The sequence below is a fragment of the Pteropus alecto genome, unplaced genomic scaffold (genome assembly GCF_000325575.1).
Source record: "Pteropus alecto unplaced genomic scaffold, ASM32557v1 scaffold40, whole genome shotgun sequence".
Taxonomy (NCBI): domain Eukaryota; kingdom Metazoa; phylum Chordata; class Mammalia; order Chiroptera; family Pteropodidae; genus Pteropus; species Pteropus alecto.
This window is the reverse complement of record NW_006431919.1, coordinates 4,921,299-4,936,141: the sequence shown is the minus strand read 5'-3', so window position 1 is coordinate 4,936,141 and position 14,843 is coordinate 4,921,299. Positions and strand designations below refer to the sequence as shown.

Genomic DNA, 14,843 nt, shown 5'->3' with positions numbered 1-14,843 from the left:
GCAGCAGCACACCATGCTATGAAAATTGGAACTCCCTTTGCTTTCTGAAGGAAACCAACTCAGGGACCCTAAATGATGGCATCCTTCAGCAATGATCCATCATGAATCCCCATTGAGAGCCAAGACTCCCGCCTTCCTTGTCTCCAAACGCCTCCTGAAGTCAGTTCTACACTACTGATGAAGGAGTGGAGTAGGAGAGGGTGACGGTGGGGAGGAAGAAGGGCGCTTTGTAAATTCTGGTGCTGTCTATAGCTTTAGAATTAGTACCTATTACTTCCAGTTAATATGAAAAAAATTTATTGCATTTCTTCACTTCCATTCTGCTGAGGACAGAGGTGTGCTAAAGTGGCACTAGTGACAGATTTGAAGTAAAAGACCTGAGTCTGAGGCTTGGCGGGGCGAGGGGCTTCATCCCGTGGGGGCCTCAGGGACCTCCACCAATAAAGCTCAGCTGGATAACCCCATCGAGCCTGGGGACTTTGTTAAAACGCAGATTCTGATTCAGTAGATGGCTTGGCAAGTGAGGTGGGGCAGAGATTTCTAACAAGCATTCAGATGATGGACCAATTTTAAATATCAAGGTTCTCCTGTAGGTGAAGAAACACCAGTCCCACACTGTTAAAAGTAAATTTTTGAGACATTTAAACAATGGGATATTTACATAAAAGTCTACACTTCCAGCTTCTCCTATCGAATTGCAAGACCTAGCCACATGGAGCTGGCATTCCCACATGGCAAAAATAGGCTGGAGCTTAGTCGCAGCTGCCTTTAGAAGGGACCTGAGTTTTCCGGTTTGCAGCACGGCCCCTGCAATCATTTCAGTTTGCAATTCTCCATCTGGTTTACTTAGGACTCTCATTTTATAGGCGGATGATAACTGAAGACCCAGAGAGTGAAGCTGTTTGCGCAGGGTGTTTGGTACGCTATGCAGCATCCAGGCTCCAGACTCAGGCCACGAGACCCCCGTCAGTCTACTTCCATGTGAGGGAGTGGCAGAGCAGGACGAGAACCAGGGCCCAAACTTCCATGATCTAAACTCGTTCTGTTCACTGAGACTGAACAGGGAGTGAAGGTGCTAGTACTTGGAGCCAGGAGGAGAGACCGCTGTCATCAATCACTGTACTGCACAGCCAGGGGCCAAATGAGAAAGTGAAAGTGCCCAGTTCCATGTGGACATTCAATAGAACAACCATGTGTGTCTCTTGTTACTCATTCAGATCGTTTATTAAGAGCAAAAGTTGGGCCGTCCCATCTGTGTGATATTGCAACATGAAAAGTCACATACATTACTAAGGAGACCCCAAAGAATTGAGAGCCTTTCAACAGTACAGAGCCATAGATTACAAAATTAAAATACAAATGATCCCCCAAGTTTGGCAGGAAACATGTACAATATGAGGAGGCCTGGAATGGAAGGGCACTTGCTTTTCAATAAGGCAGTTACAAAATGAGAAAAAAAAGAAAAACGAAAAACAAAAAACAGCAAATCCACACCCTCAAAACACTCTGATGGGCGTAATGGATAACAGAAATGTAAAACAGGGATCCTGTTTAACCCTGTCATTGGCAAAGATGTGTTCATTAAGTGGAAGCAACCAAAGCGTTTGTATTTTAAGATGCAAGCTAGATGAAATAACTCAATGTAGACATTTCTACCTTAAGAAAAGGTCCCACTTTGCCCCAGTCTGGATTCCACCTGAAAACATCAGATCACCTTTACCCTTCCTAACCGTAAACTTGGAAACAGTCTGTAATAAAATGAAAGGAATAAAAAGGCACCCCTAAAGCACCATGCTTCCCAGGGCATGATCTTGAGCTCACCTGTTCTTTAGTTCAACTGCCTAGCTCAGTAACGGGTTGGGAGGCTGCAAATCACAAGGCCACAGTGCTGAGTCTGTCTGAGTCAGGGCCAACTGAATTACATGAGCTCCTAGAACCACCTGAAAGGCAGAAATCTGACCAACAGACCACAGAGCAAAGCCACTTCGTGAGAATTTAGATTCTAGGACAGCACTACATCTCCCACCAGGACTTTTGAACCCTGGTCTTAAATTGTAGGCTAGTTCTGTTCACCTCTTCCATTTGTATTGCAAAATTCAACTGACTGCTTTCCTAATCATTCACTCAACCTTGAATTCTGCAGGTTAGTCTTGGGAACCTCTGGTCAGTTGCAAGGTCTCAAGAACCTGAGGACAGCTCACCAGGGCGAGAGGTTAGTCCAGGTAATACTGTGTGACTCAGGCAAGTCATTCGAATTTTAGTTCCCCTATCTCTAAAAATGAATTGGGCAACAGCAACTTTATAGGACTTTCCAGCATGAAAATATGGCACTTCTCTGACACCAAGACATGTGTTTTCCCTACTCTCCCAAGTTCTTAAGTTTTCTCAGTAAAAAGAGTATGTGAAGTACTCGCAGGAATCTTAAGGTATAAGCCCTCAGCAGCCACGGAAACTTTAAACTCCACACAGAGCAATATTTTAGAATTTTCTAGCTAAAGCTTTTCCAAGTGATACCGGGCATTAGTTTTTGTGGGACAAGCACAGAACTAAGGCCTCCTGTCTTAGGTTTTTTTTTTAAAGCAGGCCAAGAGCAGCCCTGCCTCCCTTGGCCACCTCCATCATCCTCAGCAAGAACAACCAGGCTGATGGGTTTCTCAACATTCTCCAACAAGAAACTAAATGCACCAATACTCAGGAGGTCAGGGGCCGAGGGGCGGGGTGGGGCGGGGAGGCGGACAATCAGGACACCAAAGTGTCTATTTTCTAGCTTTTCTTTTTCAAAAGACAACTGCTATGCCCTGGGACACTGCCAGAAACTAGGTCCTTGGCCGAGATGAACAGCTTGTGGCCCCCACTGGGCGAAGACTGGGATGGAAGTTACAGAGAACATAGAAATGCCAGAGGTTTACCAAGATAGAACCAGATACCCCTAGGAGGTAGTGAGTTCTCTGTCCTCAGAGGTGTTTAAGCCCAGACTACTTAAACCCTTGGGAGAATGGTTATAGGAAGAATGTCAGCACCTGTAGGGAGACTGGATGATTTAAAGGGCCTTTCCCAACTCTTGTCACTGAAATGACTGAGAGACTTCAGATGATTTCCATGAAGCAATGACTCTGTGCTGGGACAGCCTGTTTCAGCAGGCAAGGTCCCCAGAGTAAGCTTCCTCTCTCACCTCCTTCCCACCAGGCAGGCAGTTGTCCTATAGAATGTTAACAAAAAAGTTCCCACAAAATAAAGAGCTGAAATGCCAAGGTTAGATGCAACATTCCAGTTGCAAACAACAATTAGTATCCGTTCCCTGGACGGCTAGTAGTGAACATTTAGCTCTGACAGGAGCATCTAATGACTTGGCGGCTGTAACATATAAGTGAAACTCTTCTTCATTTTACCACACTGGTCTTGACTCCTTTGGTTTCAGTCTTTCATGGGATTCAGTTATGATCTTTTTCATGTGCTGTTGCCAACCTAAGAGTTTGCTTGTTGAAATAAGAAGTTTGTCCATTTGTTTTTTCAAAACCTTAAAATGAAGCAACATGAATGGCAGGATATTGACATTTCCATGTGACATCCTTCAGGGCATATGAAAGAACCAGACCAAGCCAGAACTGAGGCAGGAACCGTACTCTTTAAGAAGGCAATGCCAGTTCTATTTCAAATTCCAGTTTTGCCCAGGAGCACCGAGAAGAGAGAAGGCAATGTTGCAACATTACAGGTGGAGAGAAGCGAACAGTCCTTGGCAGGTGGCGTAAAAATGCAGGCAGCCAGGATGAACACTGCTCTTCCCAAACCCCACTGCTCCCTGAAGCCAGACCCAGTTGCTTTGGAAGGCCCAGTCATTTCTAACAGGCAGAAGTCTCCTGCCCACAGATCAAGCCATGGGAAACTGCAGAAGAGACTAAGGCAAGTGGTTTAGTGGTTTGATGAAAGAACAGATTTCTGCACACAGGAAAAACGTAAGTTCAGATAGCTGTCTTTTCTCTCACCTTAACGTGTTTTCAAAGATGGAAAATATACTCACAACCTCCACTTTCCAAAGGTAGCTCACTCTCTTTAGAGGAGAGATGGCATGGGAGTCAAGTGCGCAGAGCATCATGCTGAAGGTAGAAAGTTTCCCCAGGCTTCACTTTAGAACAAAAGCATTCTTACAGACATTCTTGAACAGATAGATCCTAACACCACATATTCTTGTACAGAAATGTACTGCTGTCTGTCTCAACTGGGAAAACAGATTTGCTATTAGAGAAACGGTGACATGATCTACACATCCATTATTTTGGTTTAAACATCAGAAAGATACATCTTCTTTCTCAATAAGGTAGGGACATTGCCAGAGAGCAGGTTACCAATGCCTTAACCTGCAGGCCCCAGCTACTCCCACACCCCAGCCTAGTGAGAAAACATGCCCCCTGACTGGTGAAGGTGTCTGATGCCTTCAAAGCCTTTCTAATTCACCCTCTCAGAACAAAAACCTAGATAAGCCACAACCTTGGAGCCTTCTAGATGCCTAAACATCAACATCCTTCAGCTATAAGTAGTGAGACAATCTTTAAATACATACTTGATCTGAATGACTAAAACACTCAGAGAGCACCCTGATGTGCCACCCACAGTCAGGTGTATTAAAATAAGACCCCTCATAGTCTAGAGTATGTTCTATATACATTCATTTATACATATGTAAAAAGGCTGCAATCTGCTAGACATGCATTTTGAACACTGGTGAAAGCTCTGCTGCAATGGAACACTGTTTTAGTAAGAGTGGTGGCCCTGTCCCCAGTCTACACAAAGCATGGCACTCTGCTCCACAGAACTGAATCCACAACCCTGCTCAGTGCGGATTTTCATTCTGACTTCTCTGTATCAATGCTCAGATTAAGCCATCTATGAGACATTAAAACTCTCTGCCAGGCCAGGCTGTCCACTGCTCCTTTTAGTATTTAAGGCTTAAGAAAGAACTCAGAATTAAAACTGAGTAAGAAAATGATACTTTTGACCACAGTATATGTCAAGATGGTCAGAAATTAGCATCCAAGTCCTTTCCTTCACTTTTTCTCCCATTCTCTACCCACACACCCTCTGCCCCACAACACACTGATTAGAAAATTCTGGAAAAGCAGACTTTTGTATATAAAGCTTTGTTTTCAAAGGATACTTTGGCTGTGATATAGTTAGATTGAGGAAGCAGAGTTTTTGAACATAAAAAAATCAGGTAATTATTAATACTTAAAAAAAATTCATTTTAGCAACCTTTCCCCTTAAAAGGGAGGCAAATCGCTCACAAAAATGAGGATCGGATGGCACTGACCTTTGTTGTTCAAACCCATGATTTGCTGTTGATCCCCGAGCCTAGGTTGACAAGACCAGTCAGACTTTCTATCCCAGAGCTGGACTTCTGAGCAGGAATCACATGGACCTTGGCAGCTTTCTTGGTGATTGTGAACTATGGATTAGTACTTGTGAAAATATGAGCCCCAAACCACTAAGTATGTCTGTTTGCCAAAGCATTTATAGCCCAGGAAAATGGCTGAACTCATGATATATAACTTCCCCTCAGAGTGAAGCACAGAGGGGTGTGCAAAGGGCTGCATCTCCTGTAAGGGTCTCTGTATCCGTGTTTCTGGAACCTCCACAAATACAGCTTGGCACATGCGACTGCCCTGAAGTCTTCACGTGATTTGAAACCTCTTGCTGGTGCGTCAGGATTTCCTCCACACTCTAGAATTTAAGTGGTGAACCACAGAAATGGCAGAGGTCTCATTAACTAGAGGTGTGAAGCAGATGTTACAAGGCTGGCACTGTTAGTGACAGCTCAATTAGCCAACAAATACTGATTGAGTGCCTACTCTATACAAGGCGCAGGGCCAGTGAAGGGGACCAGGGTCAGACTGATTTGCTGATAAACGACAAAGCTGGCAGCAAGGCAGGGCATCTATAGCCCCAGCACACGGGGGTCTGCTCATGCACCTCCACCATCACCTGTACACCGTTGCTATTCCAGGGCTACATCTCACACGTGGCAGTGTGGGAATACAAGGTGACTATCAAAATATTTGTTATCCCACATTTCCAGCAGAACTGACTTAATGCTTTCTTGAATGCTGCAATACAGTTTTTCTTTAAATCTTTTTATGATCTTGTTTTATCAGCCAAATAGTTGCCTTAAAAGAAAGTCTTTGTATACACATGCTGAATCAGGAGAATAAGATTCTCCTGATCAAAATGATTTACAGTATTTATCATTCAAACTTTTATTTACAATAAAACTTAAAAATCTTTATGGGCTTAAATGTAGCAGATATCACCTGTGCATTAAGCATTACACTTCATTCCTGGAAGATATGCTTCATCCTCACTCGAGCTGCTTGCCGCCCTCTGATTTCTGGTCCAGTCTACTCTTGTTACTCTTCACCATGTAGATGAAGTAGGCGAGGGTTTCTTTTTCATTCACAGGTATGTTCCTGAAATGTCGACTGACAGTCTATATGGCGGGGAAAAAAACAGAAAAAAAACATGCATATATCAGGGCCACAAATTCTAAACTATGCAAAAGAGGAACTAGAAATTGCTGCCATTGCTGAGGAGGGGGTTATGACCACTGCAGCAGTCCCTGCAGAGCTGCAGAACTCAGACTGCTTTCCTTTCCCCGGGGCTTAGGTGATTTGGTTTCCAGGCTCCCAAAAGCAGGACTTTAGCCCACGGCATTGCCAAGGTACAGTCGCATTTCGGTGGTAGTCAACTGTTCATCATGGCATGATCTCAAGGTCATCCCCACAGAGGGAGAGACCGGGACTGCTCTGGTTAGCCAGCTGCTACCGTAACCTCCCAGGCCCTGGAACTGGCAAGGTGTCTTTAAAAAAAATGATGTCAAATGAACAGCCAGTTGAACAGATGTAGGTGTGTGACCCAAGAATTCATCTCGAAAGACATCAGATTTGAATAAAAATTCATCATTTACTCTATATTCCTGATATTTCGCTTTATTTTATAAGTCCCGAGAACGCACATCTCCTCTTGCCCCACCTCATCCTATTCGAGCCACCAGCGGTGAATAGTGGCAAGTGGGTAATGCAGTCTTAAAGTAGGAAAGGCTTGTGTGCTCCTATGATTGATCTGGATGCTGGTGAAGGAGAGGTTTAAGAAAAAATAATAGATCAGCAAGAAACCTCTAAAGACCAAAAACCAGTGGGGTTGTGAGCCTTTAAGGAAGCCTCTGAATGAAAGTGAATGACTAGGACACATGGAAAGAGTCGGGGAACTAGAACTACTGAATGGTTATCTCTGGATGACAAGACTGTATTTTTCTTTTCTCTATTTTCCAAATGTTCTACAATAGGCAGAAAAACATATTAAGAAAAGAGGGATGAGTGGGTATCCACACAAATGCCAACAGGACAGAAGTATCCAGCCGGGCTGTTAGTATATTCAAATAATGGCTAATGGAGCAGTTTCTCCCCTACAAACTGTTAAGAACTCAGGGCAGGAGAAAACTTTCTTGAGGTTCATTCATTATAATAAATACTCCCATTACCAAAATGAGTGTAGAGAAAATCAAAGAAAAAAAACAAAGAAAGAAAAGTAGCTCCCATAGAATATGAGGGAAGGTTTGGGGATGATTAATCTGACACACTTGATGATATGCAGAAAGGTACATGTCTATTAAGAATCTCGCAAACCAAGATTCGAATAAACGAACAAACAAAAGAACACTTGGGACTTTAGAATCAGGAGTTCTGAAATTCCGGGCTCAATTCTACTACAAACTTGCTGTATGATTTTAAGCAAATCTTTCCCTCTCTCTGTGTCATGGTTTCTTTCACGGAAAAAGAGCTTTCCAGGTCTAAAGCTACTGGGTTCAAAGTTGTGCAAAAGAGGGAACAGAAAGTTGCTTTCAGAGCTTTGGAGAGGATTATGATCCACAGGCACACAGAGCAGTAGGGAGAATCAAGGCTACCATTGGAAGCACAGTGCTGGCTTTCTCTTTTTAGAGTGCTATTTTGTCTACCTACTTCTGCTAACTGGGCCTTATTGAAGCCTGGTCTGGTCTGCAATTTGTAGTGCCGTTTATAACGCCGTAGAGTGTTCACTTGCAGCTGGAACAGATCAACCTGGAGGAAAGAGGAGAAACACATTATCCATCACCTGATCAGCCACGACCTACCAAGAACCCACTATGCGCCTAGCACTATACTAGGTAAGGGTGGGGATGGAGAGGACTATACAGAAGTCTTAGAAATGGTCCACTGAGGACTAATAACTGGCTGGGAGGACAGAAATAACACTGGGAAAAGAGTTCTGGCTGGGGAAGGTGGTTCCAGAAGGCTGGAGGAGGCAGTGAAGCTTGAGCTAAGGAGAAGCAGGGATTAGAAAGGCAGTTTGAAACAGAGCAAGAGTAGAGAAAGAGAGAAGATGATGAGCGAAGAAAGCCAGGAGATAAACAGATGGGCTAGAGGGTTACAGGCAATCTTGATGGGTTTAAAAAGGTGAGACTGGATGGCAGCATGTCTTGAAGAACAGAAGGAGCTATCATAGGTAGTCGAAGGTGATGTTCCAGGAAGATGAGTCTAGTGGTGGTTTGTTGTAGGGAAGACTGATGCGGGGGGGAGGAGGGGAGGTGTGAGGAGGGGTGGGAGGCGGGGCGAGGGAGATGCTGTATCAATGATCTGGAAGTGAGATAATGAAGTGGAGCTTTGGAGAGGTGCTGATGCTAGAGGGGGACACCAAGCATGAATAGCAAAGGTAAAACCAGACACACATCCTGGAGGAAGACAGGCCAGAGCTTGGCAGTAGAGTGGATAGAGGTGTATGAAGGACAGTGGGAGGCACTGTAATTCTCAAATAGTTCTTTCCTAGACTTGGCCTTAGGTATTAGAATCCTTAACAACCCTCCAGAGAAAACTCAAAAGCTACTGTGGCAAGTGTACAAATCAGCAGGTTAGGGTCAGGGTCTCTGCAGATGACTGGATAACAGAGGGGAAAGGAACCCCCCCTTTTTCTTCTAACACAGGAAGAGAGGAAAGCTGCACAGTCATGAAACATTGAAGGCCCAGAAAGTTGGGCTGCCTTTACCTGCCTCTAAAAGAGATGTTCTTGCTTCAGGCAGGTGGAGAGCACTTAAAAACAAAATGAATGATCAATATGAGGGACCAAAGTCCTTCGTTCTTTTCAAAACATTCCTCAAATCTTTTTCTTCTTTTTTTTTGGGGAGGGGGGGTGGAGAAATGCAATTAGAAATCGAATACATCCCTTTCTTTATAAAATAAAATAATAATAATACTAAAGACAATAGAAAAATACATTACACCAATGCTAGCAAAGGGGACACAGGGAGGAGCAGAAGGAAAGGGCCATACTTTCAAAGGTTTCCTCCACAACTGCAGACAAAGACCTGCCTACTCTTTCTATTCCTACAGTCATTTTCACTTTAAGTGCTAACAGGCAATTGCCTTATGAAATATTCATGTGTCAAATATTCAATGTACACTACAAACGGTTCTTCTTTGCTGAGTCTTAAGTGAAAAACAATTTAAATAGAAAGAAAATCCAATATTCCTTCCTGTATTTTACTTAATAGACACTGGCACCTTGAAGGAAAGGAGGCTTTCTGGTTTGAGAAGCCTAGGTCTCATTGTCTGGTGCAGTGGTTCTCAACAAGGAACAATTTTGCCCCCTAGAGGTCATTTGGCACTGTCTGGAGCCATTTTTTGATTGTCTTGACCCAGGGTGGTGTGACTGGCATCTACTGGGTAGAATCCAGGGATGCTGCTAAACATCCTACAATGCACTGGACAGGACCCAGGACAAAGAATTATCTGGCCCCAGGTGTTAACAGTGCCAGGACTGAGAACCCCTGCTCCAGTATAACTGATTTTGGAATGGATCCTTGGGAACAAGCCTGGACCAGGAAACGGACGGTGATAGAAAATCAGAGCTGGTATGAAGTGACAACTTATACCTTCATTTTGCAGACCAGAAAATAGGGGAAGTAACCTCCCCCAAACCATGCAAACTCAGTCTCCGACTTTAAAGATAATAACAAAGTTTTAAATAACTTGACATTGTGGTTGTATTTAAGCATTTGTCAGGATTTTCCTGAAGAAAAGCCTCATGAAACTCCTGAAAAGGGCACTGGGCTGGAGACCCCAAACTGTATGTGTGACCTTGGGTCTCTGTGCCTGATTGTAAAATGACAGGATAGTCAGACTAGTTGATTTCTAAGCTTTCAGCTCTCACAGTAAAACCAAGGGACTAACATTACTTCTTAGCACTAAAAGCAGGCCAGAGGTCAGGATCAGATTAGAATCCCTTCTTCCAGCTTCCTCAAGCTGATTTTTTTGGGCTGTTACCTCAGGAATGTCAGTGTCGTGCTCAGGAGAATCTCCGCCATCATCACTTGTCTTCCTCTTCCTTTTATTTCGTACACTCTGGATGAAATTTTTGTGGAAATCGCAGATATACAGGTGCCTGACCTGATGAGAAGCAAATTCAAGTCAGAGTTGCCAATTCCATGGAAAGAGAGATGGGTATCTGTCACACTAATGGGCTTCTCTCCTTGACCAAGGCACTGGAGAGAGAGAAGGAAGAGCACGGTGCAGGCCATCATTTCAAGGAGTTTGTTACTGAGTTGCAGAACAAGAAACCCACACTGAATACCAAGTTCCCAGCGAGACACAATGGTCTGGATTCAGCAAGGAGAGATCTCTGTGGCAGAGAGAGTCAGGGAGGAGGTCCTTTACTGGAAGGGAGGATCTGGAGGTGGACAAGAAGTATTCGGATGGAAAGATGAGCCACGACTTAGTGTTCCAGATGAGGATGACAGAAGGTATGAGTGAGGAGGCCCAGGTTGGACAGTATTAGGTAGAGATGACTAATTTGGTGGGGGTGCAGTGCATATCATAACAGCTTTGACTTTCCTTCAGACAAGACGGAGTTCTCCAAGGCTTCTGAGGCAGGGAGTGATAGGACATTTTCAGACTTTAGGAGTTAAGAACTTGCAGTGGGCTGGAAAGGCATTGCCCCAGGGAGGAGAAAAGCAGGAAACAGACTGGTAATGGTATATGAGACACACTATTTTTAAATTGATAACAGGTATGACTATTGGACGACAACTCTCTGAAATACTTTTTTGTGTATCAAGTTCTAATTCTTCTATTATCTCACATTGATCCACAAAGAGAAGTGAAGAGAGATGCAGAAATTCTCACAAGGTAGAACTACATAGAAGAACCTGGAACTACATAGAAGAACCTGCTGATTTTCTAATATAGGCTGGAGGCAGAATAGTAAGGCAGCAATAGCAGCTGAGATGTGAAGAATATGTTTTTATTTAAGAATGTAGGTACCATGTTGCTGGAGGAACCATTCAAAAACCTAACAGAAACACGAATACTTGTGTAAATGACTTGAGGCTATTGACACTGAAACAGATGTTGCACAAATGTTTTTGAGAGGCTTCTGATTTTATTTTAGAGGCTTTTGATTTTATTCCTTAAATTCTTAAAGATAAAAGTAAGCTGATAGAAAACCAGCTTCAATTAATTCAGGCCTTTTCATGGAAATAATAATTAAAACTTTTTTATTCAGAAGAGTTACTCCCATGTGGTTGGATTAGTGAGTTATGAGTAGTTTTTATACTGTGATGGTGCCTTGCAGACAGCAGGTGCTCAACAAATGCTGTGGCATTGACACATGCATCCCTTGCATCTAGAAGCAGTCAGTAAAAGTCACCACTTCCGTATGTTACAAATTGGGACAGCTTTGGCAGATTCGACTCTGTCAAAGGACTTTCCGACACAGCACGTGTCCCTGTCTCAAAGACCCCACCTAGCTGATATATATACTACTGGACATGCTTTCATCAGGAAAGAGGGCACACTCACAGCATACTCTACTTCCTTGACAGGAAGCTGGCCCTCATGTGAGACAGTTCCATGTGTAAACTCTCAGAGATGAACTGCTCCTCCAATTCATAGGGTGACAAACTTGGTAGGAGAACAGGCAGAAGAGGTGAATTCCTAAGGCTGTGCCTGGGAGGTTTCAAGTCAGGACACCAGAATGATGGAATTCTAGATGGTACAGAACTTAGCAATCACAGTGCAACCTCACTGGCCCTAATCTCATTTTTTCTAGAGGGATAAACTGAAGCCACTCGGAGTAGGGAAATGACCTGGCCAAAGTCATCCAAGCCTTCTGACCCCTGGCACATGTTCTTTCCCACCCAACATTTTCCTTATACTATTCTTAACTTCCACTTTTCTCCAGGAATAAAAGCTGAAATATGTTAATTGGAAGAAAGTGTGAAAGCATGTGTAATCTTAATAAATTACAGAATACTGCCAATGTCTACATGAAATTAGTTAAACTGCCTAAGTTGGATTTTTGGTGCTATTATTTAAAAAGGTTCTCTGCTAGACCCTCTTACAAAGTAAATAGTCATTATTTCTACTTAACCATTTTCAAGTACATACTGGTTCAGAGATTTCAGAGCTTGGCGGCCTTTGGGAGGGCATAGAGAGGAAGAAGGGTGGTAGCAAAGGCTCTAGTGTTTATTTTTCCTGTTTCATTTTCTACAACAGCTAAAAATTCTTGTAACACAGCATTTACTTAGAATTGAATTCCTGCCCAAGCCTGTGAGAATGAAACAGAATCCCTTTCAGAAAAAATGGCTCTACAACACCGCCTTGAAACAAATTTTGAGTGATTCCACCTCTAAACCCTCTTCCTTTAGAAGCATTACCTTTTGGGAACTCTAGTGCCAGGCTTAGGCTGCTTCTCTTCCAGACAGTGTGCATGAAGCAATTAACATAGCTAAACACAGGTTTTCCAGTGGGGTCACTGGGTAAATGGAGCCCCTGTTACAGCAGCACAATCGTTCAGATGTGATGGCATCCAAGGATTTAAAAGAACTGGAAACTTCTTTTTTTTAAAGGTTGGAAAATATAACTAATATAAGCTGCTCAAATAAAGGCTCCCAACAACCTACACAGAAGGTAGGCAGTGTTTTCAAGAGGATGAATTCATTGCTGTCTTAGAATTAAGCGTTTCACTTCAACATGTGTCCTATCCAGACCACCTAGCCAGTGTGCTCTCAGATGAATTTCATTCATTCATTCATTCATTCATTCATTCATTCATAGAGATTAGTAGTAAGAAAGCCACGAACTCACCCCCAACCATTTTAAAATAGCATCTTTCCATTCAAGAGTTGCAAATGTATTATAATTAACTTCTAAAAAATTGAGGGTGGGAGGAAAGAGCCTGGAAGAAAGGGGAAGCAAGATTTCTTATTTAATAGAGGCTTATGCATGGGGCTTGGAAATAGTGAGTTTAAGAAATTAACCAGCCTCTTAGGTGCTGATGACTTTGACACCGTCACTTTCTATTTCTTTCTGGGCCTCAGTTTCAACTGTAAAATCAGAAGAGGAAAAGTGGGCATCCTTTCAGTTTAACAAGCAATCTCTCCAAAAGTGGAAAAATTTTGGTCCTAAAAGAGAATGGATGAACCACCTAAGCTCTTAGCTGGTCTACCTGAATATTCAATATCCCCTTAACTCATTTCCAATTCCTAATCATGAGGCAGAAACTTAAGGCTTCCAGCAACAGATGTCAAACTAAAAAGTTCTTAATTGGTTGACAATAGGCACATCTTTAGAACTGTTAACTAGAAAAGGTGAAATCACAAAGGAAAAGTTTTCCTATAGTTCGTCACTAAACACAGGGCAAGTCTATTCAAATTTAAAACTCCTTCCTTCTGGGCATTTCTAAAGAAGTTACCCCTAAGAAAATTGACGTTTTTCCTTCCAGTCACTTGGACGGCAAGAACCACCTCAAAAGACCTGGTCTTAGCCTTTTTTCTGCCATATCCTTGAAAACCCATTTCCTCACAGCGGCCTGCGAAGCAGAGAGCTCGGTGACCCTGTGCAGAAGCTGAGGCCGCGGCAGACAGAGAAGTAAAAGCCACCTTGCCTCTTCCGAAGGAATAACAAGGTTCCAACAGGGAAGAGAAGTTGAAGAGACGGGTCCCTTCACCACCCCTTCCCCAATACTTGCTCCTTCGTGGGTCAACACAATTAACTACCCCCCTCCCTGCTCCAACACCTAAATCAATGAAAAGAGCAAAAAACTGTTGTCCATCTTCCCAGGCAGGGAGGGTCCTCGAAGCCCCCCTGCCCCAACCTCCCGGATTTGGGCAGAATCTTAGTGAGAGGATGTCAGCGCTGAAGCGGCCTTGGAAATCCCGAGTCCAACTCCTCAGCAGATAAAAGGCGGCGAGGCCCAGGGCGGGGAGGGCCCTGGAGTCCCGCCCGCAGTCCCGGGACCGCGGCGAGGAGCAGCCTGGCGCCGGGGCCCAGCCGGGGGCAGGGGGACTTACGCTCTTGTCGATGTCCAGCTTGAGTTTCTTCTGCGAGATGCTCTTCTGGACCCTCTTGCTGAAGGAGGCGTTGCCCGCGGGCCGGACGCAGCGCTCGCCGTCCTCGATGAGGCAGCAGCTCTGGCCGTAGCCCGGAGCGGCTGCGGGGGCGGCGGGGGGCCCTTCGCGGCTGTCCTCCTCGGTGCTAAAGCCGTTCATCTCCCCGCCCCGGGCCGGCCCCTCGGGGGGAGGGTCCTCTGTAAGCCAGTCCGCGGCCGCGCTCCCCGCGGGGCAGGTCACTGAGACCCCCGGACCCGAGGGTCCCGGAGTTCGTCTCCAGACAAGGCGCTGCACTGCCCCGCGCCCGGGAGGCCCCGCGCCGCTGCGCCGCGCTCCGGCTCCTTCGGCTCCGGCCCCGCGTCTCTGGAAAGCCCCTTCCCTCCCCGCTCGAGGCCCCGGAGTTGGCGCCCGCGGCTCGCAGGGCCCCGCCGGGGGT

The 14,843-nt window shown here is 44.6% G+C and overlaps 1 protein-coding gene across 1 annotated transcript; it reads right to left on the bottom strand.

The window, feature by feature from the left end:
- Nucleotides 1-1,198: 1,198 nt before the first annotated feature.
- On the bottom strand, nt 1,199-14,837 carry SAP30L (SAP30 like). The gene is made up of 4 exons (XM_006906444.3): nt 14,369-14,837; nt 10,344-10,466; nt 8,007-8,105; nt 1,199-6,478 (listed from the first exon to the last, which is right to left on the bottom strand). Exons 1-4 carry the CDS (start codon nt 14,564-14,566, stop codon nt 6,350-6,352), a joined length of 549 nt encoding a protein of 182 aa, XP_006906506.1. The 5' UTR covers nt 14,567-14,837; the 3' UTR covers nt 1,199-6,349.
- Between the last annotated feature and the right edge of the window lie 6 nt (nt 14,838-14,843).